General features: G+C 43.9%; 1 protein-coding gene across 1 annotated transcript in view; it reads right to left on the reverse strand.

Annotated features, from left to right (window-relative positions):
* The window catches only part of LOC123765210 (leukocyte elastase inhibitor), a 133,993-nt gene that overhangs the window by 25,620 nt on the left and 84,735 nt on the right, over nt 1–23,638 (reverse strand). The window contains exons 4-5 of the mRNA XM_045753679.2: nt 15,530–15,743; nt 4,619–4,833 (exon numbers count right to left, since the gene is read on the reverse strand). Of these exons, the coding sequence (XP_045609635.2) occupies nt 4,619–4,833; nt 15,530–15,743 (429 nt within the window). The remainder of the gene's footprint in view (nt 1–4,618; nt 4,834–15,529; nt 15,744–23,638) is intronic.

A 23,638-nucleotide genomic window follows, 5' to 3' on the forward strand; every position in this document is an offset into this window, starting at 1 on the left:
TACAGATACCTTGTAAATACTCTGTAGGACATGGCCAATTGTCTAATGCTTTGTTTGTTCATTTATCACACAATTCTCACCAAATTGATTGGAAGATGGCTTCTTCAATAACGAATTGTAAAATCACTTTCAATAGGAAAATAATTGAATCTGCTTTTATACAGATTACAAAAGAATGTAATTTGAACATTAGCAGTAGTTTATATAACTTAGATCCATTTTTGACAGATCAATTAAAGGGCGATTTGAGAAGGATCATTGATACACATTTGTTCTCACTAATTTATTGTTAATATTTACTATCTTATGCTATTATTATCCATGTATGGGCCTATTGATGCAGCTCTTATTTTATGGGCCCATAAACCATTAGTGGGTATAAATAGGAGTTGCCTCGTATGGTCCAATAGGCCTTCTGCAGTTCTTATGCGACTCTTATTTATATTCACCTGATATAAATAACTATTCATTTTTCATTGTACTTCACTTCACCTCTCTCTCCTGCCTATATATATGTCCAATACTTAACTTGTAAATCATTCCTTCTGAAGATGTATTATTATACGAAAGTACTTAAGGAAATTCGTATTTCAATTCTTGCTCCGTGGTCTGACACTGTCACTTTTTCATCATGAGTTAATTTTCGTGATTTACACACACACACACACACACACACACACACACACACACACACACACACACACACACACACACACACACACACACACACACAGTCTTGTGTGTGCATCCTAAATTACTACATAGCCATATAAGAAGGAAGATGTCGGTATATGATCCAAGTGACAAGACTGAGGAAAACAGAAGGGACATATACAGAAAGCGACAAGGAAATCTGTGAGGTACTGAATGCAAGTTTCCATGGATTGTTCACAACCGAGCCTGAGCAGCTCCCATTGTTAGAAGCGATTACCATAGATGGAAGACTATCAGATATAGAGGTGACAGCAGAGGAGGCAATGAAGCAGTTGACAACACTGGATGCAACTAAAGCGGTTGGACCAGACAAAGTATCACCGTGGATACTAAAAGAGGCAGCACAGGCTCTCAGCGTGCCTCTGGCAATGCTCTTTAATGAGTCACTTATGTCGGGAGAATTGCCCAGTTGCTGTCAGGAGGCAAATGTCGTACCGATTTTCAAGAAAGGTGATAGGGAGGAGGCACTTAACTACAGACCCGTATCACTGACAAGCATCCCCTGCAAAATAATTGAAAGAATAATTAGGCTAAGACTTGTTCAGCACCTGGAGAGCATTGGGTTTGTAAACAAGCACCAACATGGGTTCTGGACAGGGAAATCATGCCTAACAAAGCTTTTAGAATTCTATGACAAAGAAACCCTGTCAGGACAGAGAAGGCTGGGCAGACTGCATATTTCTTGACTGCCAAAAGGCCTTTGATACAGTACCGCACATGAGACTGCTTTACAAACTTGAGAGGCAGGCAGGAGTAAGCGGAAAGGCCCTAGCATGGGTGAGGAACTACCTAACAGGAAGGAGCCAGAGGGTAATGGTAAGGGGCGAGAAGTCGGACTGGCGAACAGTAACGAGTGGAGTACATCAAGGATCGGTGCTGGGCCCAATCCTTTTTCTAATTTATGTAAATGATATGTTTACAGGAGTGGAATCATACATGTCAATGTTTGTGGATGACGCAAAATTAACTGAGAAGAGTTGTGACAGATGAAGATTGTAAGATCCTCCAAGAGGGCTTAAACAGGTTGCAGAGATTGTCAGGTAATTGGCTACTGGAGTTCAACATCAGTAAATGTAAAGTTATGGAAATGGCATCAGGTGATAGACGACCAAAAGGACAGTACACAATGAAGGGGAACTGCCTACCTGTAACAATTCGAGAAAGAGACCTGGGAGTGGATGTGACACCTAATCTAACTCCTGAGGCACATATAAATAGGATAACGACAGCAGCGTACTCTACACTGGCGAAAATCGGAACTTCATTCAGAAACCTAAGTGAGGAGGCTTTTAGGGTACTTTACACTGCCTACGTGAGACCAGTCTTAGAGGATGCCGCGCCATCATGGAGCCCCCACCTGAAGAAACATATAAGGAAACTAGAGAAGGTTAAGAGGTTTGCGACGAGGCTTGTCCCAGAGTTACGAGGGATGGGATATGAAGAACGTCTGAGGGAACTGAACCTTACGACACTAGAGAAAAGAAGGGAGAGAGGAGATATGATAGGAACATATAAAATACTCAGGGGAATTGACAAAGTGGAAATAGATGAAATGTTCACACGTAATAATAACAAAACGAGGGGGACATGGGTGGAAACTGGAAAATCAGATGAGTCACAGAGATGTTAGGAAGTTTTCTTTTAGTGTGAGAGTAGTGGAAAAATAGATTGCACTTAAGGAGCAGGTTGTGGAAGCAAACTCTATTCATAATTTTAAAATTAGGTATGATAGGGAAATGGGACAGGAGTGATTGCTGTAAACAACCGATGGCTGGAAAGGCGGGATCTAAGAGCCAATGCTCGATCCTGCAAGCACAAATAGGTGAGTACACACACACACCCACACTCCCTCCCATCTGACCTGAAGTGACATCTCTGCCCCCTCCCACCCCCCCACCCCCAGTTTCCCAGGCATCCCCTCCCCTCCCCTACAAACACACACACACACACACACTCACACTCTTTCTTTCCTTATCTCGCTCTATCTGTCCCTCTAACTCTCTCTCTCTCACCCCACTTTCCCTCCTCCTGACAAATCCTATCACAGCATAACAGGAACAGGGGCAAGCATGATGGCCAGAGGAAACAGGGAAAAGTCAAGGTGATGAAATAAAGGAAATGTTTGCCCAGTTTGTGGAGGCGAACCACAAACTGGGCGAACACACAAGTTTTATATGCAAGTTTTAAATATCAGGAATTTCTTTTTTCAGTTTTATTAAACAATAGAGATTTTATACAAAATTTGAAAATATCCTGAGTTACTTTACAATTTATTGAAATATTTTTTTTTTTTTATAAAACTATAATATCAATATAGGTATTGGTTAAGTAGTAATTGTAATTAAGAAGCAGTAAAATGCCTATCCTCAGAAACTAAGATGGTTAGGTTAGGTCGTGGGTTTCTATTCAGCTTTTTAGGTAAACTCAAATATTCACAAAATATTTGACAGTACGATTTAATACTAAGTGTAAATAAGTACAATTCCTAACTGTCATACATATTACATAATTGCACTTATGGGGCTGTTACATTTACCTCCCCATTTTTGGAGGACAGGCTGGCATTGTTGCAAATTCCCAAACTAGACTACAAGCTCTACTTGATTCACTCGCTGCTAAAAACAATGAATGTGGTCTTATCTCTATAAGAAAATCCAGAGCTCTCCATCCCCAAGAGAAAACTCATGTCCCTCAAATTTTCAAGGTCATCAACCAGAACATTGGAACTTTTAATTAGTTGAAGTTAAATTAGACCTTGGTATCCCCATCTCTACTGTCAAGACTATACTGTTCCAAACACACAGGTCTGATAGGATAGAAATTACTGACTCCCAACGACCTGAAAGCAACAGAATAAAAAGTTATGATTTGTTCAGATCAAAAACCTACATTTCTGGGTAGCACAAAATGTCCACGAGACTGTGCGACACAGTGGTTGGCAGGATCAGGTTGGGTTACCGTTACCTGTGGCAGGTGGCTACAGATGATGAATCTCCCAATCACGAGCACTCCAGGTGCAAACTCTTTGAGCAGGAACTGAGGCATGATCTCGCACACTACATCACCGAATGTAGTGTGCAGTGTAGTGTGTGAATGTACATCACATAATAGTTATCAGACCATTCAGAGCCGTTGGCATGAGGTACCTCGAGCTTTGCAATTACTTTATTCATTCTCGTATCCTTGAGGATATCCTCATAATTCACCCAAAATTTGCCAGTGCAGGTTACTGAACATATGGTCCAGTATGACTAACCATCCTGCGAGATAGAGACTCAGTATCACTGCTGCCTTATTCACTCTAGTGTTCATGATATCATCATAATGCACCGAGAGTTTGCCAGTTCAGACTACTTATCACATGCCTCTGTATGACTAGTATGACTAACCATCCTGTGTGATGGGGATTTTTAGCTTCACGTAGCTAGTTTGCTGAAACACTCTGTACTCCGCTTTAAATAGGCTAGGGTAGCTTCGAAAATGCAGGTATACCGAAAAGTATTAATAATAAAAACAAAAACAGATGACCGGACTATTATTAGTAGGCCAGAATCGCCTTCCAAAAGCTCATCCTTAGGCTTACACTAGTAGTTTATCCTGAAACACGATCCATTTAAGAGCTTTACAACCAGGTCTGCAATTACAAATAGAAATCACAATAGTGTGATGCATCAAATGAACAAATCCACAAGGGCAACCCTCGAACCCTCGTCACGGCCCTTGTGGATTTGTTCATTTCTGCAATTTCTGCTAAGAAACCTGTGAGCAAAAAATATGAACAAGTGCCCAATCACCGCTTCTTGCTTTGGGCTCGAACCCAGGACGAATGACAGGGAACTCAACCCTTGTACAACTCGAGGTATGACCTGAATGTTAAGTAGCAATTTCATGAGACATTACACACCTTATAGTTCATTGCAAGAAGAGTTGCTCCAAGATCTTTGTTGTGTTGCATGCGAAATATCTTCTTGATATGCATCATTGGCACGTTAATGCTCTCACTCTCCGATATCCAAAACTTGCCATCATGGGTATCAGTGGTCTTGAACTGCTCTTCCCATAGTCCTTTGAAGTAGACTGCATTGACCAGCACCATCGCTGTTAAACTATCGAATATTCCTGAAATGGAGGACAAAACTATTAACATCATCAGCTGGTTGCCAACTGTCACGGTAAAAGAATGAACAAGAACTGAAGCTAAGAGAGCAGTTCAGGACGAGAATGGTAACGTCAACCAACATCAGCCAAGTGGATTGCTCCAGGATGTTTTAACGAGACCTTTTTTTCCCTTATAGACATATACAATTTAAACACAAGACGAAACACCACCATTAAATTAGCCAATGACATTAAAATTAGACGAGTTTTAGGTATTTCTAGAACATGCGGACCACGACAGTAGACCTCTACAAACTCAGTAAACTGTCAGAAAATTAGTAGATACAGTTCAATGATAGGTGTTTGGTGTTAAATCTGGGAAACCAAATTAAAAGTAGAGATATCACCTAAAACAGTGAAATTGGGAAATCATATTGCGAAAAGGATCTAAGAGTCACGAGAAGTAAGGATCTGAGAGTCAAAAGAAGTAAGGATCTAAGAGTCATGAGAAGTAAGAATCTGAGAGTCATAAGTAAGGATCTGAGAGTCATAAGAAGTAAGGATCTAAGAGTCATGAGAAGTAAGGATCTGAGTCATAAGAAGTAAGGATCTGAGAGTCATGAGAAGTAACAGCCGGAATGACAGCCCATGTAAGTCAGCCCATGTAAGTCAGTCCATCTAAGACAGCCCGTGTAAAACAGCCCATGTTAGACAGCCCGTGTAAGACAGCCCGTGTAAAACAGCCCGTGTAAGACAGCCCATGTAAGGCAGCCTGTGTAAAACAGCCCATGTAAGACAGCCCGTGTAAGGCAGCCCGTGTAAGGCAGCCCGTGTAAGACAGCCCATGTAAGACAGCCCATGTAAGGCAGCCCGTGTAAGACAGCCCGTGTAAGACAGCCCGTGTAAGACAGTGTTACGGCCCTTTTGGGTCGCAACTGGGTTCTTTCTCTGATGTTATTAGAGTTTGGGTATCCGGCCCCAAGTTAGTAGTGGCTTTCAAGGGGTGTGTTCCGTAACGCAAGTAAATGAAAGGGGAAGGGATACAAATACACTAAATTAAATATATATATTACCACCACCAATAAATAAATATATAAACTGTCACACGGGGGGTATAAACACTATAATGTACAAAATGGTCTTCCCCTGAAGACACAGAATGCTCCACGGTGCTCAACGATGCTTAGCCCTGGTTCTCTTCTTGTGGCCTCACGATGAATCCTTCGATTCTCTAGGCGAGTCTACCCTGGCCACAGGCCAGCCAAATCACAGTCCCACTGGGTGCACCGTCGTGGAGGCCTTCAACCACAAATCCAGCCTGTAGCTGGCAGGTTCCAATCAGCTCTGCTGCGTAGGCCACTTCACGACCAATACTAGGGTTGCGAGCCCTAGACAGGAGCCTCGTGTGATTCCGCTGATCACTCTCCTCTCTCAACACCCCAGTGGCTAGTCTTCTCCACCAGTCAGCCCCGGGTACGACAATTCCTGGTTCTGCCACGTCACAGGCAGGCTAACAACTGTGTTCATCCGGGGGGGTGGGGGGTGACTCACAGCTTCTGCAGCAAACACGTGGAGATACTATGGCTGCCTTGGGTAGCCTGCCCATCGTCCAATCCAGCAGTCCCAGGTCGACTCTGTAATCAGACACGACATCAGTACTAGGGACACCCTAGGGCACCTCACTTACAGGCTTAGACACAAACGCCCACCTATCCACTCCATAGATGGCGTTGCTGTCTAAGCGTCACCTCACCAGAGGTCAGCAGCGGCTATGTTACGAGCTGATTGAGACGGGAATCCAGCCCCTGTGGCCGGTATATCTCGTCCTCACTAGATGGCGTCGTCCATTTGGAGGGGTTTCGGGAGCTGACCCACAGATGGCGTTGTCGTCACTGCTCCATGCTCGGACGCTGGACTCGGGTCCGTAACAGACAGCCCGTGTAAGGCAGCCCGTGTAAGACAGCCCGTGTAAGACAGCCCATGTAAGACAGCCCGTGTAAGACAGCCCATGTAAGGCAGCCCGTGTAAGACAGCCCGTGTAAGACAGCCCATGTAAGACAGCCCGTGTAAGGCAGCCCGTGTAAGACAGCCCATGTAAAACAGCCCGTGTAAGGCAGCTGTGAAAGACAGAACATGTTAAACAGCCTGTGTAAGACAGGTCGTGGCTAATACTGTACAATCTGGGCCACCCAACTGGTAGTTAGATGTAAATTATAATAACTAATCAGAGATGGATGAATAGGTTAATCCCGGCCATTAGGTTCCTCTCTTGCGAATTACGACTTTAAAATAATACATTTATTTTTTAAAAATATATAAAATTGGATTAAAAATATGAGAAATTTATATTTATATTATTTTTAACAAACACTGGTTCGGAAACATGATTGTAGACTTTGGTATCATTTATAAATCATTTCCGCAGCTGCTTCAAGGAAAACCTTCAAACACAGGTTGGGTAAGTACACGAGTAAGAAGTGAGTGATAGAAACTGGAGTCGAGTTGCAAAATAAAGGACTGGTGCTGATGCAGGAGATGTCGCTGAAGACCGGGGCCTTCACGAGAATATGATAGGCTGAGCTGGTGGCCCTTCATGAGTATATGTTAGGCTGGGCTGATGGCCCTTCACGAGTATATGGTAGGCTGAGCTGATGGCCCTCCACGAGTGTATGGTAGGCTGGGCTGATGGCCCTCCACGAGTATATGGTAGGCTGGGCTTATGGACCTCCACGAATATATGGTAGGCTGGGCAGATACCCTTGACGAGTATATGGTAGACTTTGCTGATGGCCCTCCACGAGTATATGGTAGGCTTGGCTTATGGACCTCCAAGAGAATATGGTAGGCTGGGCTGATGGCCCTCCACGAATATATGGTAGGCTGGGCTGATGACCCTTCACGAGTATATGGTAGGCTTTACTGATGGCCCTTCACGAGTATATGGTAGACTGGGCTGATAGCCCTTGTGACGGTCTCCCACCCCTATATTTCTCCTTCCTCTGCTTAAAGAGTCATATCTCCATAACCTGAGCGTTCTCTGATATCCAGGGAACATTTTCATATGTGTGAGAGTGTGAAGGGTTATCGGGCTGGCTATAAAATTGCCATTTAATTTTGATTGTGGAAGGGGCTTATGCCCTTTTGAGGCACAAGATGGCGCCGAGCCATTCTGTTTCCCTCCAAAGCGTCGCGACACCTTCCGGCACCTGACTGGCCAGGTCAGGTCACGTGACGGAAGTGACCAATGACGAGGGCCCTCGGGCGGTGTGACGTCACAAGGCGGAGGACCCCAGGGGCGGTTGGCGCCTGGGCGGGAGAGTACATCACGGACCGTCACAGAGTGAGGACGCGATCCAGTGAGCTCCAGATCTAGAGGCCAGAGAGCCCCTACCAGTGGATTTAAGCATCGCTTTGATACTGCAGACATCCCGTGGAGTGCCAAGAAGCAAGGATTGGCCGGGCTAGAGAGTCAAGAGCTCTATTATCAACAGTCTGTAGCAGGCACGAACATTGGGCTGAAGACGTCTGGGACGCCCAGCGGACCACGTTCTACATATCAAGCGAGTAGCGACGGCCGGGCCGAATCAACTGGAAGTGAGGCAAGGGGAAGCTGTACTGGACTGCAAATTGGATATACACTGCCAGCAAAAGAAGGAGGACGACGGCGCAGGTACCTGGCTCCAGTACCTCGAGAAAGAGGAGGAGGAGTACCATACCTGCCGGGTGTGAGGACGGCGAGGACACGCTACTACAAGGACGACTGAGGAACTTGTGTGTGTGTGGGAACTGATCAACGGAAGACCAGGAACCTCATCATCCCTCGCCAGAGGACGAGTCGGCTTCGTAATGGAATGAAGTAAGGTAGATAATTATCCCTCCCTTTACCCCTTTGATCTAGGCGAGCTAGGATATTCTGTATGTGATAGCATTAGGCTACGAGCCAAGGAGCTCATGTAGGCATGAATTGGTGGTGGAACATGAATATGTAGATGCGGTGACGTTAGTGTATCTGGGAATAGTAACTGGTTTTCAAGAAGCCAGAAACGAACTTTGAATCGTCCAGCTGACCGTGTTGTCAGAGGGGCGAGGTGTGTCCCCGCCGGTTTCACAGTTGGACCCAGCCAGCTGATCGTGTTGCCAGAGGCGCGAGGTGTGTGCCCACCGCCTGACAAGTGGACCCAGTCAGCTGACCGTGTTGCCAGAGACGCGACGAGAGAAGTAAGTAAGTAATTATCAAAAGAAGGCACCAAACCGGGAAGGCTATGTAGCACCATCAAAGACGCAAAATAATCAGAGGGCGCTAAATATCACCAAGGATGCCAATACGAGAACAAAAACGCATAAGGCGAACGATATCAAAAGTATCCGAGTCACCAAGAATTCTATCGAGGGACAGGTGACCGCGAGGGGCGGTCGGAAAGCAAGACACACGCTCGTCCTGGAAGTCAGGACATTCAAGAAGGACATGCACGACCGTAAGAGGGACAATGCAACTAGGACAATAAGGAGTAGGGCGGCGCTCCATCAAGTGACCATGGGTTAAGCGAGTATGGCCAATACGCAACCTCGCCAGAGCTGTTTCCCACCGCCGGTTACGGTGAAAGGAGGACGGCCACGAGGAAACACAACATTTAAGAGTACGTAGCTTGTTACCAGTAACAGACAACCAAGAAGCCTGCCAACGGGTAAGGACTGAGGAATGGATAACCGGGTAAAAGTCGGAATACGGAATGCCTTTACGAGAGATGGGACAAGAGCGGACAGCTTCCTTAGCGGCAGCATCCGCACGCTCATTTAAAGACACACCAATATGGCTGGGAACCCAACAAAATTCAACCGACTTAAATTTACTGTGAACGAGAAACAGCCAATGCTGGATCTCGACAACTACTGGATGAACCGGATTAAAGGACCCGAGAGCCATGAGGGCACTACGAGAGTCAACAACAACCACAAAGGAAGACTGACAACGAGAAAGCAGGAGACGAAGAGCATAGAGAATAGCATAAAGTTCCGCTGTAAAGATGCTAGTCTCCGGAGGCAAGCGACACATATAAGTGCGATCAGGAAAAACAACAGAGTAGCCAACACCATCCGCTGACTTAGACCCATCGGTGAAGACAGAAACGGAGCGGGAGTGAGAAGAAAAGTGCTCGAGGAAAAGGCGTTTTAGAACCGTAGGAGGGGTAAAAGCTTTAGTGATACGGGTCAAGGAAGTACAAAACCGCGGAAGAGGGACCCTCCACGGGGGCAAAGAAGGAACAACACGAGGAGAAACACCAGAAATACAAACGGAGAGAGAATCCTGTAGGCGAGATAACCGGACAGAGAGAGGGAGGTGGTGAAGAGGAACAGGAACCGCAGGAGGGGTAAAAGTTAAAGCACGACAGAGGCGAGAGGAAGGATGTTGCAAGGACCGCGCAAGATAGCGAAGACAGTAGCGATCACGGCGATCCTGGAGAGACAGGAAGCCAGTGTCAACATATAAGCTAAGGATGGGAGTCGAACGAAAGGCACCAGAACTGAGGCGCAACCCAGTATGGTGCAAAGCATCAAGACGGCGAAGAGTAGAAGGAGAAGCAGACGAGTAAGCAGGGCAACCATAATCGAGCTTAGACAGGACGAGAGAGGAATGTAAAGCAAGGAGAGTGCGCCTATCTGCCCCCCAAGAAGTATGGGACAAGACCCGAAGGAGGGTAAGGGCCTTAGAGCACTCAACACGGAGGTAAGAGATATGGGGAGACCAAGACAAACGAGTGTCAAGGAATAACCCCAAAAGCTTCGCGGAATCTTTGTATTCAAGGGGATGACCATAAAGTGACAAAGAGGGACGAAGAACAACCCGTTTCCGCGTAAAAGTCATGGCACAAGTCTTAGAAGTAGAGAACTTGAAGCCATGACCTGTGGCCCAAGACGACACGGCATCAATTGCAAGTTGAAGCCGGCGTTGAAGGAGAGGCGAATCATCACCCTGACAACAAAGGGTAAGATCATCGACATAGAGAGCGGAGAAGACACCAGAAGGAAGAGAGGAAAGAAGACCATTGAGGGCAACCAGAAAAAGAGTAGTGCTCAGAACACTACCCTGGGGCACACCTTCGTATTGCTGAAAAGAGGGAGAGAGAGCGGTACCAAGGCGCACCCGAAAGGAACGACGAGAGAGGAAGCTGCGGAGAAAGAGAGGGAGATGACCACGAAGGCCAAAAGAATGAAGTTGAGACAGGATATGATAACGCCAAGTGGTGTCGTAAGCCTTTTCTAGGTCAAAAAGGACGGCAACAACGGAGGTCTTCGCAGCAAAAGCAGTACGAATATAGACCTCCAAGTTCACCAGGACATCTGTCGTGCTGCGGCACTTGCGAAAACCAAATTGAGAAGGGGAGAGGAGGTGATGGTGTTCCAGGAACCACATCAGACGAACGTTAACCATACGTTCAAAGAGTTTGCAGACACAACTTGTGTGAGCAATAGGGCGAAAGTCCTTAGGGGAAGTACCCAGAGACCCTGGTTTGCGAACAGGGAGGACAACGGCATCGAGCCAGTCCTCAGGGACTGACGACGACTCCCAGATCCGATTATACAGACTCAGTAAATACTGAGACGTGCTCGGAGGGAGATGGCGAAGCATCTCATAATGAATACCATCGGAGCCCGCCGCCGTAGAACCGCAGAGGGCCAGGGCAGAACGAAGTTCAGAGAGAGAGAAGGGATCATTATAGGGAAGCTGAAGATGAGTGCAGAAATCTAAAGGACGAGACTCAAGGACAGGTTTACGAAGAAGGAAAGATTGGGGAAGATGAAGACCAGAGCTAACAGAAGAAAAGTGGGAACCCAGTTCGGAAGCGACCTGCAACGGGTCCGCCACAAGAGTATCATGGAGGTGAAGGACCGGTGAAACATCGGGAACGAACTTACCCGCTATCTTGCGGATACGCTTCCAGATCTGGGCCAGAGGGGTCTCGGACGTAATTGTTGAGACATAAGATGCCCAACATTCACGTTTAGCCGTACGGATGGCCCTACGGGCCACCGCACTCGCTTTCCGAAAGAAAAGAAAAGAATCGGTCGTCTGCCTACGGCGGTGCCTCTTCCAGGCTGCACGCTTACAGCGGACAGCCCGAGCACAGTCCGCATTCCACCAGGGAACGCACTTCCGTGGACCCCGAGAGGAAGAGCGAGGAATAGAGCGGAGGGCAGCGTTGAAGACAGTGTCATGAAAAAGGAGGAGAGCGCGAGAGAGAGGCAGAAGGGAGAGGTCAGGGAGAGCAGCACTGAGGGTAAATAGGGTCCAGTCTGCCTTAGCAAACTGCCACCTAGGGAAAGAGAGGGAAGGGCGAAAAGAGAAAAAGGAAACAATGATGGGGAAATGATCACTTCCATGGAGGTCATCAAGAACCTGCCACGTGAAATCTAAGTAAAGAGAAGAAGAGCAGAGAGAAAGATCAAGACAAGAAAGGGTGCGAGTCCGAGAGTCCAAATGAGTGGGCTCACCAGAATTCAGAAGAGACAGGGAAGAAGAGAGGAGAAACGGCTCAAGGAGGCGACCCCGGGTATTTGTCAGAACGTCACCCCAAAGAGAATGACGACAATTGAAGTCACCCAGCAGGAGCACAGGCTCCGGCAAGGAGTCCAGGAGGTGTTTCAAATCAGGAAGAGAGAGCGGGACACTCGGGGGGAGATAAATGGAACAAACTGTGTACCATTTCCCCACAAAGATACGAGCAGCAGAACAATGGAGAGGCGAAGGAAAAAGTAAAGGAACAAAGGGAACATCAGCCCGAATCAAGAGAGCAGAAGAATTAGAAGCCCCAGCAATGGCTGGGGGGGGGAGAGAAAGGAATAGCCACGAAAACGACCAGGACGAGCACCAAGCATTGGCTCCTGGAGACAGACACAAAGGGGCGAAAACCGCGAAATCAGAAGATGGAGTTCGAGGAAATTGGCGTAATAACCTCGAACGTTCCATTGAAGAATGGACAACGACGAGAAGAGAAAGGACAAAAACAGAGAACAAGGAAGGAACAAAGGCGAAAGAGCAACAGAGCGCGACGAGAGAAGGTTGCCCCCATCGCAAATTTCCACCTGATTATTTCCTTATGCAAGTGTATATATTTTCTTCAGTAAACTTTTAATTTTACCAATGTGTTTGAGTGAGCTTCCATTTTCTAGGGCTATTTTGAGTTAGACCATTTATGTCACTTTGCACGGGTCTTCGCCCTTCCAGGTATGGAGGGGCGAAGACCCGTGGGAGCGACCCCCTACCATATAAGGTAGGAGGGGGGAGAACTTTCACAGTGGCGACCTTGCCAGGATCATCGAACAACAGTGTGACAAACGTTAGCAAGTGCAGTGACGAGTGTACTAAGGTCGACATTGGTCTCGGTTTACACTGCTCGCTAGTGTATTCCCTTACATACGGTGACTCAATAGCCTAGAGATAGAGGATGATAGAGTGAAAAAGTTTATTGAGTCGAGGGATGAGCAGGTGCTGGAAGAGTGTACCAAGGCCCAGCTGCAGCTGGTGGCGGACCACTTTGGTTTGAGGTTGAGGTCTTCCAAGGTGGCGGAGCGGCGGATTTGTGATGTCTTGTGCACGGGTTACCAAATCCAGACCGAGTGCACGGCCACTTACGTGCCTGGGTGCACAGCAGCGCTCGTGCACCCAGGCTGCTGTGCACCCCTCACTCTAGTAGAAGCTTTAGCTGGTGAAAACCCATACCTTCACACTCTTCCCCACCTACATAGACTTGTTCAGCTGAAGGCACAACGTTCAGTTCCTCTTTAGTAAATACAGAGATAAAATATTTATTAAAAATACTACTCATCTCTGCATTATTATCAATTATCTGACCTTTCTCAGTTTTAATGGACCTATACTTTCCCTAATCTTTGTTCGATATTACTGACAGAAACCCTTTAGGATTTGTCTTTGATTGCCCTGCTATGCGAATTTCATAGTTTATTTTTGTCCTAATCTCTTTTTAACATTTCTAACCAGTTGGACGAATTCTTGTTCTAAACTGACTTCCGCATTCTTAATCGTTTTGTACCACGCTCTCTTTCTACCTATAAGGTTCTTCAGATCCTTTGTTATCCACTTCGGATCATTATTATTCGATCTATTCAATTTGTATGCTTCCTGTGCTTTGGTTAGAATATTTTTAATAAGTTATATTTTGAATCCACTTTAAATGTTCTTATGTTCTTATATATATACATGCACACACACATACACACACGTTAGGCATATATCGAGGTCCCCCCTAAGATCGAACTAAAGACATTCCAAAGGATGGAACCCCATAGACTGACTATCTCATGGGATACCTATTTACTGTCAGGTGAACAGGAGCATTAGGTGATAGGAAATGTGCTCAATCATTTCTCTCTCCCGGGATTCGAACCAGAATTCCCGATTGTGAGTCGAGAACGAACCCAAATGTATTACCGAGGCCTTTAATGAATCAGGTTACTAGTTAAATAGTTTACGTGCCGGGGGGAAGGGGGGGGGAATGTTACAGCATTAGTTAGACATATATTGTGTGAGTGAGGGCGGGCATTGCACTGGCTGCCTGGTATTGGGCACCTGTCCTGCAACCCGTCCTCACACTGGTCTGTTTAAAGCAGCGGCCGTCCTCCCCAGACTCGATATCAACATTAATCCAACGACAGCAGCTGCATTAGATGCACATTCCACAACCACTGCAATGATTAGAAAAGCCGTTAAAGAATGGGACACACTAATGAACATTCTGCACCTACATCCGCCACAAAGATAATGTTATTAAAACAAGACTAAAACAGAAGCGAAAAAGAAACGGAGAAAAAGGAGGAAACCCCACCTCCATTTAATACTTTTACCCAAATATCAGAGAAACAAGGTTATCGCGAATAACCGAACTCAATTACGGGCTCACCATAGCCCGTGCTACATGGACATTTCGTTCTGAGTAGCTAAAACAACATCATCATCCCCAGACTCGTTCATCCATTTTAGCATACTGTGTATTAAAAACTGGTTTGTCCTCATATAAAAATTAATATTATACATACAAATTTTATGTATGGCTAGGCATAGGTTAGGTGTTTAGGTTCCGTCGGCGATTATTTGTTTTTGAAATACGTGGGTGGAGCATTTATAGAATTGTGATTCAAACAGATGACGTGAACGAAGCACTTGTTCCGGAAGTGTTCGGACGTCATCAGTTGTGAATCGTGTGTAAACTGATTTTCATTCATAAACCGGGGGGTTTCGGCGGCTGGATTAACGAGCTTGGATCTTTGTATGCGAGGACGGGCTGCCTTCTGCAGCTTCCACCGTTCGTATGTTCATGTGTGTATGTGTCCATGAAGCACAGCTCAAAGCTTTCTATTACTGGGGAACTTATTCATGGTTTATATTTAAATTGCTTAGCAATTACCGACAGATTTTTTCAAATACTTTTGAGATGTTTCAACTTAAACACACATTAACACCTTAACAATTTCAATATCTTCAATATTAACATAAAGGTATTTGTGCCCCCTTTATAATGAGTCCTTCATTCCTCTTTCTCTCTATATATATTATTTATTTTTTTATTTCATTTCACCTTTTTATTTTGTTACATTCATTTTAATAAAAAAAATCAGACCAAAATGGAGATACAAGTGGCTTACAATGATGAGTTTAGAATAACATTATAATAAATTTTAACACCACAAATACGTCTAGTACCTGAGGGAATAAGACCTTTAATGCGGGAGTTTGTTTCATTTTCGACATCGGCATTTATCTGCTGCCGCACCTGTTCCCCTTCAGCAAAGTTTACAGCCTTGGAGGAGCTAAGGTACTTTTCTTGTAGGGTCTTGGCAAAGCCACTCAACACAGGCATTCTATCAGCAACATAGACCAAGTTGGATGTCCTAAGCTCATAGTCAGCTACATCAGCCTGTAATGAAATGTTAAAATGCTTAGAAAATATCCTTCCTGCTTCTCAAGTCTCAAATCATTATTAAATCCAAAGAAAGTCTTCTCATTATGATATGCGTTTTTACATCCGTTTTATATTCCAAATACTGTTGGTAGACACCTTGTTTGTGTGAGTCAGGCAGTATGTTGGCTACCAGTGACGCAGGCAAAACAAAGACTGTTCCAATGCAAGACTTTCATGTATACAAATATTCTCAAGTCTCCCGTGCTGACACACCGCAAAATATTACAAGCAAAAAATTATGAAATATTTTTAATAATACAAAGAACTGGATATTTTTCATGGCAGCAAATGGAGGAAGGTATTTTCCAGACACCTCACAACACGTGCACTCTCGATACTCTTAGCAAAAGTAATGATCCCAGTTTGCACACTCATTTATATATGGACACACACACGGAGGAAGGAAATAATGAGTGTGGGTATGCAACCCGTTCTCGCACTTGCATACAGTCAATATTGGCTTATTTAATAAGTGCATATGTGACATACTAATTGATTGTGAATATTTTAGTTTACCTTGAAAAGCTTCATAGAAAACACCGACCTCACCTAACCTTCTTAGTATGTTAAGATAAGCATTTTATTGCTTCTTATTTACAATTATTACTTAACCTATCAACGGTATAGGTTACTTATGTTCGGTTACCATACTTATGTTCTCATTCTCTAACATTTTCAGCGCCAGCACAGCAGTCCTCAATTAAATTATACCTATCCGGCCTGCAGTCCCCAAACAAAATATATCTACACAGCCCATAGTCCCCACGTGAAATTTACCCATATTTACATATTTAAATTTACCTAATAATTAATTAAAATTTACAATATTTATATTTAAAATAATTTACAATATTTACAATTTTAACAATATTAATAATTTAAAATATTTACTATTATTTACAATACTAAACAATAATTAAATTTACATATTTACCAGGCCCACAGCTTCCACATGAAATAACATATCTACCTGGCTCGTATGAAAAAATACTCATGTAAAATATCATAACTACCCGAACCGACCATAACTTAGATTTTCAAAGGTCTCAGTTGACATGGACTTGAAATCCACCATATACAGCAGGTATGTTGATGACATTTTTACGCAGGTACCGGGGAGCCGGTCGGCCGAGCGGACAGCACGCTGGACTTGTGATCCTGTGGTCCTGGGTTCGATCCCAGGCGCCGGCGAGAAACAATGGGCAGAGTTTCCTTCACCCTATGCCCCTGTTACCTAGCAGTAAAATAGGTACCTGGGTGTTAGTCAGCTGTAACGGGCTGCTTCCTGGGGGTGGAGGCCTGGTCAAGGACCGGGCCGCGGGGACACTAAAAAAAAAAGCCCCGAAATCATCTCAAGATAACCTCAAGATATACCTGATATCAGACATCTGCAGCTGCTGAAGGATGCATTTGAGCGGAATTCTGTGTTGAGTATCACTTACGAGATGGAGAATGATGGGAGGCTGCCCTTTCTAGATGTAACAGTCACGGAAAGGAGCGGAGGCTTCCACACTGCAGTCTACACTAAGGAAAGAAACAGGAATGTGCCTCTATGCCAATAGTGACTGCCCAGACAGGTACAAGAGGAGTGTCATCAACACTTACATCGACCGGGCTCTCAGTCATAGCTCAGAATGTAAGCAAGCCGATGAAGAACTCTGTAGGGTAAAGCCGGTCCTAGTCAACAACGGCTTCTCTAACGGTTTTGTTGAAGACATCATAAAGAGAAAGGTGAAATGCCATGCAACCTTTGAAGAGTCAACAAACACAACACTTGTACCCCTTGTTAGACTATTTTACAGGAACTTCTTTTCGACGGCTCATAAAACTGAGGAAAGGGTCCTGAAAAATATTGTTGATAGGAACGTTATCCCTACAGACAAAAATCAGAAAATACAATTAACAGTTTACTATAAAACCAAGAAAACAGCCAACTACTCTTGAAAAACTCTCCAGACACCAAACAGAACGCTTTTAAGGAAACCAACGTCGTCTATGCCTTCAAATGCCCACTTGGGGACTGTAAGCCCCAAAGAACTCAGTATATAGGCAAGACAACAACGCCTCTTTCCAGGCGATTAACAATGCATAAACAACATGGCACCATCAAGGATCATATAATCTCTTCTCACAACCAGACCATCACCAGAGAAATCTTAACAAATAACACAGAAATCATCGATAGATACAACGATAGCAGGAGGCTCGACATCAGCGAAGCACTACACATCAAAAAATCAACACCAGCAATCAATAGCCAATTAATGCACAACTATATTCTACCCACTTCAAGACCCCGAACCAATATTGAAGCAGCAAGAGGAAGTATGGGCCAATAGGACTTCTGCAGCAACATCCATACTTATGTTCTCATACCAATTGTTTCATGTTCTGTCTTCTGTTTGTCACCTCACCCTAAACTTTTGTCCCATATCACTTCACCCAAAGCGAGTATAAGTATGAATGTATTTTGTGTGTAAACTAGTCTTTGAAAATGTAATAAGGAATTACGAAATGCGTTCAGAAGTTAGACAATAAATAAAATTGAATTGTGGAGAATTGATATTTCATTTACCATTGACGGTAAAGAAAACTTAAGAAATATTGAGAAAATTCGTGTTAGAATTATTAATCTTACGTTTTCGGTCATATTCAACACCATATGTTTACAAGAAAGACTACTATCAATATATATATATATATATATATATATATATATATATATATATATATATATATATATATATATATATATATATATATATATATATATGACAATGTCAGACCACGGAGGAAAAATGAAACAGGAATTTCCTTAAGTACTTTCGTATATTAAATACATCTTCAGAAGGTCATATTTAATATACGAAAGTACTTAAGGAAATTCCTGTTTCATTTTTTCTCCGTGGTCTGACATTGTCACATTCTTAATCACGTGTTTATTTTCGTGATATACATATATATATATATATATATATATATATATATATATATATATATATATATATATATATATATATATATATATATATATATATATATATATATATATTATTAAATATGACCGAAAAAGTAAGATTAATAATTCTAACACGAATTTTCTCTATCTTTCGTACATTTCTTTTCACTGTTGGTGGTAATTCAAAAATCAATTCTCCAAAATTCATTTTTATTTCTAGTCTGACGCGACACTTGAGCGCGTTTCATAAAACTTATTACATTTTCAAAGACTTTAGTTTACACATACACAACTGAATAGAACTTACACATCTCCGATTTGTTTATATCTACATTTGAGTGAGGTGGATGAGGTGAGGTGGCATTAATAGGGTACCATGGTATAGGGTATTAATAGGTGGCTACATGGGTACCATCGAGCAAAAAGTCTTAGTCGACATGAACTTGAAACCGGCCATATACTGCAGGTATGTTGACGACATTTTTACACAGGTACCTGATGTCAGACATCTGCAGGAGCTGAAGGAGGCGTTTGAGCAGAGTTCCGTGCTGCGTTTCACTTACGAGATGGAAAAGGATGGGAAGCTGCCCTTTCTAGATGTAACAGTCATGGAAAAGAGCGGAGGTTTCCACACTGCAGTCTACACTAAGGAAACGAACATAGGAATGTGCCTAAATGCCAACAGCGACTGCCCAGACAGGTACAAAAGGAGTGTTGTTAACGCATATGTCGACCGTGACCTCAGCCACAGCTCAGAATGGAAGCAAGTCGACGAAGAACTCTGTAGGGTAAGGCAGGTCCTAGTCAACAACGGCTTCTCCAATGGTTTCGTCGAAGACATCATAAGAAGGAAAGTGAAACGCCATGCAACCTCTGAAGAGACAACTAACACAACACCTATACCCCCTACTAGACTATTTTACAGGAACTTCTTTTCCACAGCTCATAAAACGGAGGAAAGGGTCCTGAAAGATATTGTTAATATAAACGTTATCCCTACAGACAAAAATCAGAGAATACAACTGACGATTTACTATAAAACCAGAAAAACGGCCATCCTACTCATGAGAAACTCTCCAGACACAAAGCAGAACGCTTTAAAAGAGACCAACGTCGTCTATGCCTTCAAATGCCCTCTTGGGGACTGTAAGCTCCAAAAAAACCAGTATATAGGCAAGACAACAACATCTCTTTCTAGGCGTTTAACGATGCATAAGCAACAGGGCTCCATTAAGGAACATATAATCTCTTCCCACAACCAAACCATCGCCAGAGAAATCCTAGTAAACAACACAGAAATCATCGATAGATACAGCGATAGCAGGCGGCTTGACGTTTGCGAGGCACTACACATTAAAAAGTCAACACCAGCAATCAACAGCCAATTAATGCACAACTATATTCTACCCACCTCAAGACTCCGCTCCAATATAGAAGCATCAAGAAATATGGACCAATAGGCTTTCTACAATCACTTCCATTCAATACCCATTGTTTCGTGTTCTGTCTTGTGTTGATGAAATTAATACCCTATTAATGCCACCTCACCCCATCCACCTCACTCAAATGTAGATATAAACAAATCGGAGATGTGTAAGTTCTATTCAGTTGTGTATGTGTAAACTAAAGTCTTTGAAAATGTAATAAGTTTTACGAAACGCGCTCAAGTGTCGCGTCAGACTAGAAATAAAAATGAATTTTGGAGAATTGATTTTTGAATTACCACCAACAGTGAAAAGAAATGTCCGAAAGATTGAGAAAATTCGTGTTAGAATTATTAATCTTACTTTTTCGGTCATATTTAATAATATATGTCTACAGGAAAGACTGCTACCAAAATATACTAATATTAAAATGCACGACCCAGCAGCAAGGAATCAAGCCTTCACGATAAAATATCGCCAGGATCTGATTCGTGATCAGATATACAAGGCAGAGAATGAATTCAAAGACAACAAAACGCAACTACTTCATGTTACGAACGAGTGGAGAAATAGCAACATCGACGAAAGTATCCGTACCCGCATTGAACAACACCTCGACATCCTCACAGACCGACTTCACCTCAGCACTGAAACAAGGATTATCAAGAAACTAACAACGTTATACAACGGGAGGGTACAAGAGAGCCTCCCATGCCCTTGCCCCACCCATAGCACTACTGTTCAACAAATCTATAGAGTATCACACCTTCCCTGATATCCTCAAAAAAGCAAGAGTAACGCCAGTCCATAAAGGAGGCAATCCGGCGGACATAAACAATTATAGACCAATATCAAATCTACCCACTCTATCAAAAATATTTGAAAAAATTATTTACAAACAGCTCTATTCCTACCTCGTAAAATTCGACATACTCAGCCCCTGCCAGTTTGGCTTCCGGTCCCAAAAGAGCACCAATGATGCAATCATTAGTCTCCTTGACATTATCTACTCAGCCCTTGACAAAAATGAGTTTCCGATTGGACTCTTCATTGACCTAAGAAAAGCCTTTGATACTGTTAATCACAACTACCTCTTACTTAAACTCCAGCATTATGGAATCCGAGGCCTTGCCCTTGACTACATCCGATCCTATCTTAGTGACAGACACCAATATGTAACCATCAATGATACAACTTCTTCCACTCTACCAATTACCGTTGGAGTGCCACAGGGCAGCATCTTAGGACCTCTTCTATTTCTTATATATATAAACGATCTGCCTAATGTCTCTAATATTCTCAAACCTATATTGTTTGCTGACGATACTACCCTTATCTACTCAAACCTCAACCCACATACACTAAATAATGTTGTGAATAATGAATTAAAAAAAGTCCACTTATGGATGTCAACGAACAAACTAACATTAAACATCGAAAAGACTTACTACATCTTATTTGGAAGCAAATCATCAAATGCAATTCAGCTACAGATAGACAACATTAACATCAGTAATAAAAATGATGGCAAGTTTCTTGGCCTATTCCTAGACAAGAGACTCAACTTCAGCACCCACATTCAACACATAACTAAGAAAGTCTCTAAGACAGTTGGTATACTCTCCAAAATCAGATATTATGTTCCTAACTCTGCTCTCCTCTCACTATATTATGCACTAATCTACCCCTATCTTAATTATGGTATCTGTGCATGGGGGTCTACCACTGCAAACCACCTTAAGTAAGTAAGTAATTATCAAAAGAAGGCACCAAACCGGGAAGGCTATGTAGCACCATCAAATACGCAAAATAATCAGAGGGCGCTAAATATCACCAAGGATGCCAATACGAGAACAAAAACGCATAAGGCGAACGATATCAAAAGTATCCGAGTCACCAAGAATTCTATCGAGGGACAGGTGACCGCGAGGGGCGGTCGGAAAGCAAGACACACGCTCGTCCTGGAAGTCAGGACATTCAAGAAGGACATGCACGACCGTAAGAGGGACAATGCAACTAGGACAATAAGGAGCAGGGCGGCGCTCCATCAAGTGACCATGGGTTAAGCGAGTATGGCCAATACGCAACCTCGCCAGAGCTGTTTCCCACCGCCGGTTACGGTGGAAGGAGGACGGCCACGAGGAAACACAACATTTAAGAGTACGTAGCTTGTTACCAGTAACAGACAACCAAGAAGCCTGCCAACGGGTAAGGACTGAGGAATGGATAACTGGGTAAAAGTCGGAATACGGAATGCCTTTACGAGAGATGGGACAAGAGCGGACAGCTTCCTTAGCGGCAGCATCCGCACGCTCATTTAAAGACACACCAATATGGCTGGGAACCCAACAAAACTCAACCGACTTAAATTTACTGTGAACGAGAAACAGCCAATGCTGGATCTCGACAACTACTGGATGAACCGGATTAAAGGACCCGAGAGCCATGAGGGCACTACGAGAGTCAACAACAACTACAAAGGAAGACTGACAACGAGAAAGCAGGAGACGAAGAGCATAGAGAATAGCATAAAGTTCTGCTGTAAAGATGCTAGTCTCCGGAGGCAAGCGACACATATAAGTGCGATCAGGAAAAACAACAGAGTAGCCAACACCGTCCGCTGACTTAGACCCATCGGTGAAGACAGAAACGGAGCGGGAGTGAGAAGAAAAGTGCTCGAGGAAAAGGCGTTTTAGAACCGTAGGAGGGGTAAAAGCTTTAGTGATACGGGTCAAGGAAGTACAAAACCGCGGAAGAGGGACCCTCCACGGGGGCAAAGAAGGAACAACACGAGGAGAAACATCAGAAATACGAACGGAGAGAGAATCCTGTAGGCGAGATAACCGGACAGAAAGAGGGAGGTGGTGAAGAGGAACAGGAACCGCAGGAGGGGTAAAAGTTAAAGCACGACAGAGGCGAGAGGAAGGATGTTGCAAGGACCGCGCAAGATAGCGAAGACAGTAGCGATCACGGCGGTCCCGGAGAGACAGGAAGCCAGTGTCAACATACAAGCTAAGGATGGGAGTCGAACGAAAGGCACCAGAACTGAGGCGCAACCCAGTATGGTGCAAAGCATCAAGACGGCGAAGAGTAGAAGGAGAAGCAGACGAGTAAGCAGGGCAACCATAATCGAGCTTAGACAGGACGAGAGAGGAATGTAAAGCAAGGAGAGTGCGCCTATCTGCCCCCCAAGAAGTATGGGACAAGACCCGAAGGAGGGTAAGGGCCTTAGAGCACTCAACACGGAGGTAAGAGATATGGGGAGACCAAGACAAACGAGTGTCAAGGAATAACCCCAAAAGCTTCGCGGAATCTTTGTATTCAAGGGGATGACCATAAAGTGACAAAGAGGGACGAAGAACAACCCGTTTCCGCGTAAAAGTCATGGCACAAGTCTTAGAAGTAGAGAACTTGAAGCCATGACCTGTGGCCCAGGACGACACGGCATCAATTGCAAGTTGAAGCCG

Source organism: Procambarus clarkii, chromosome 33 (assembly GCF_040958095.1).
Source record: "Procambarus clarkii isolate CNS0578487 chromosome 33, FALCON_Pclarkii_2.0, whole genome shotgun sequence".
Lineage (NCBI taxonomy): Eukaryota > Metazoa > Arthropoda > Malacostraca > Decapoda > Cambaridae > Procambarus > Procambarus clarkii.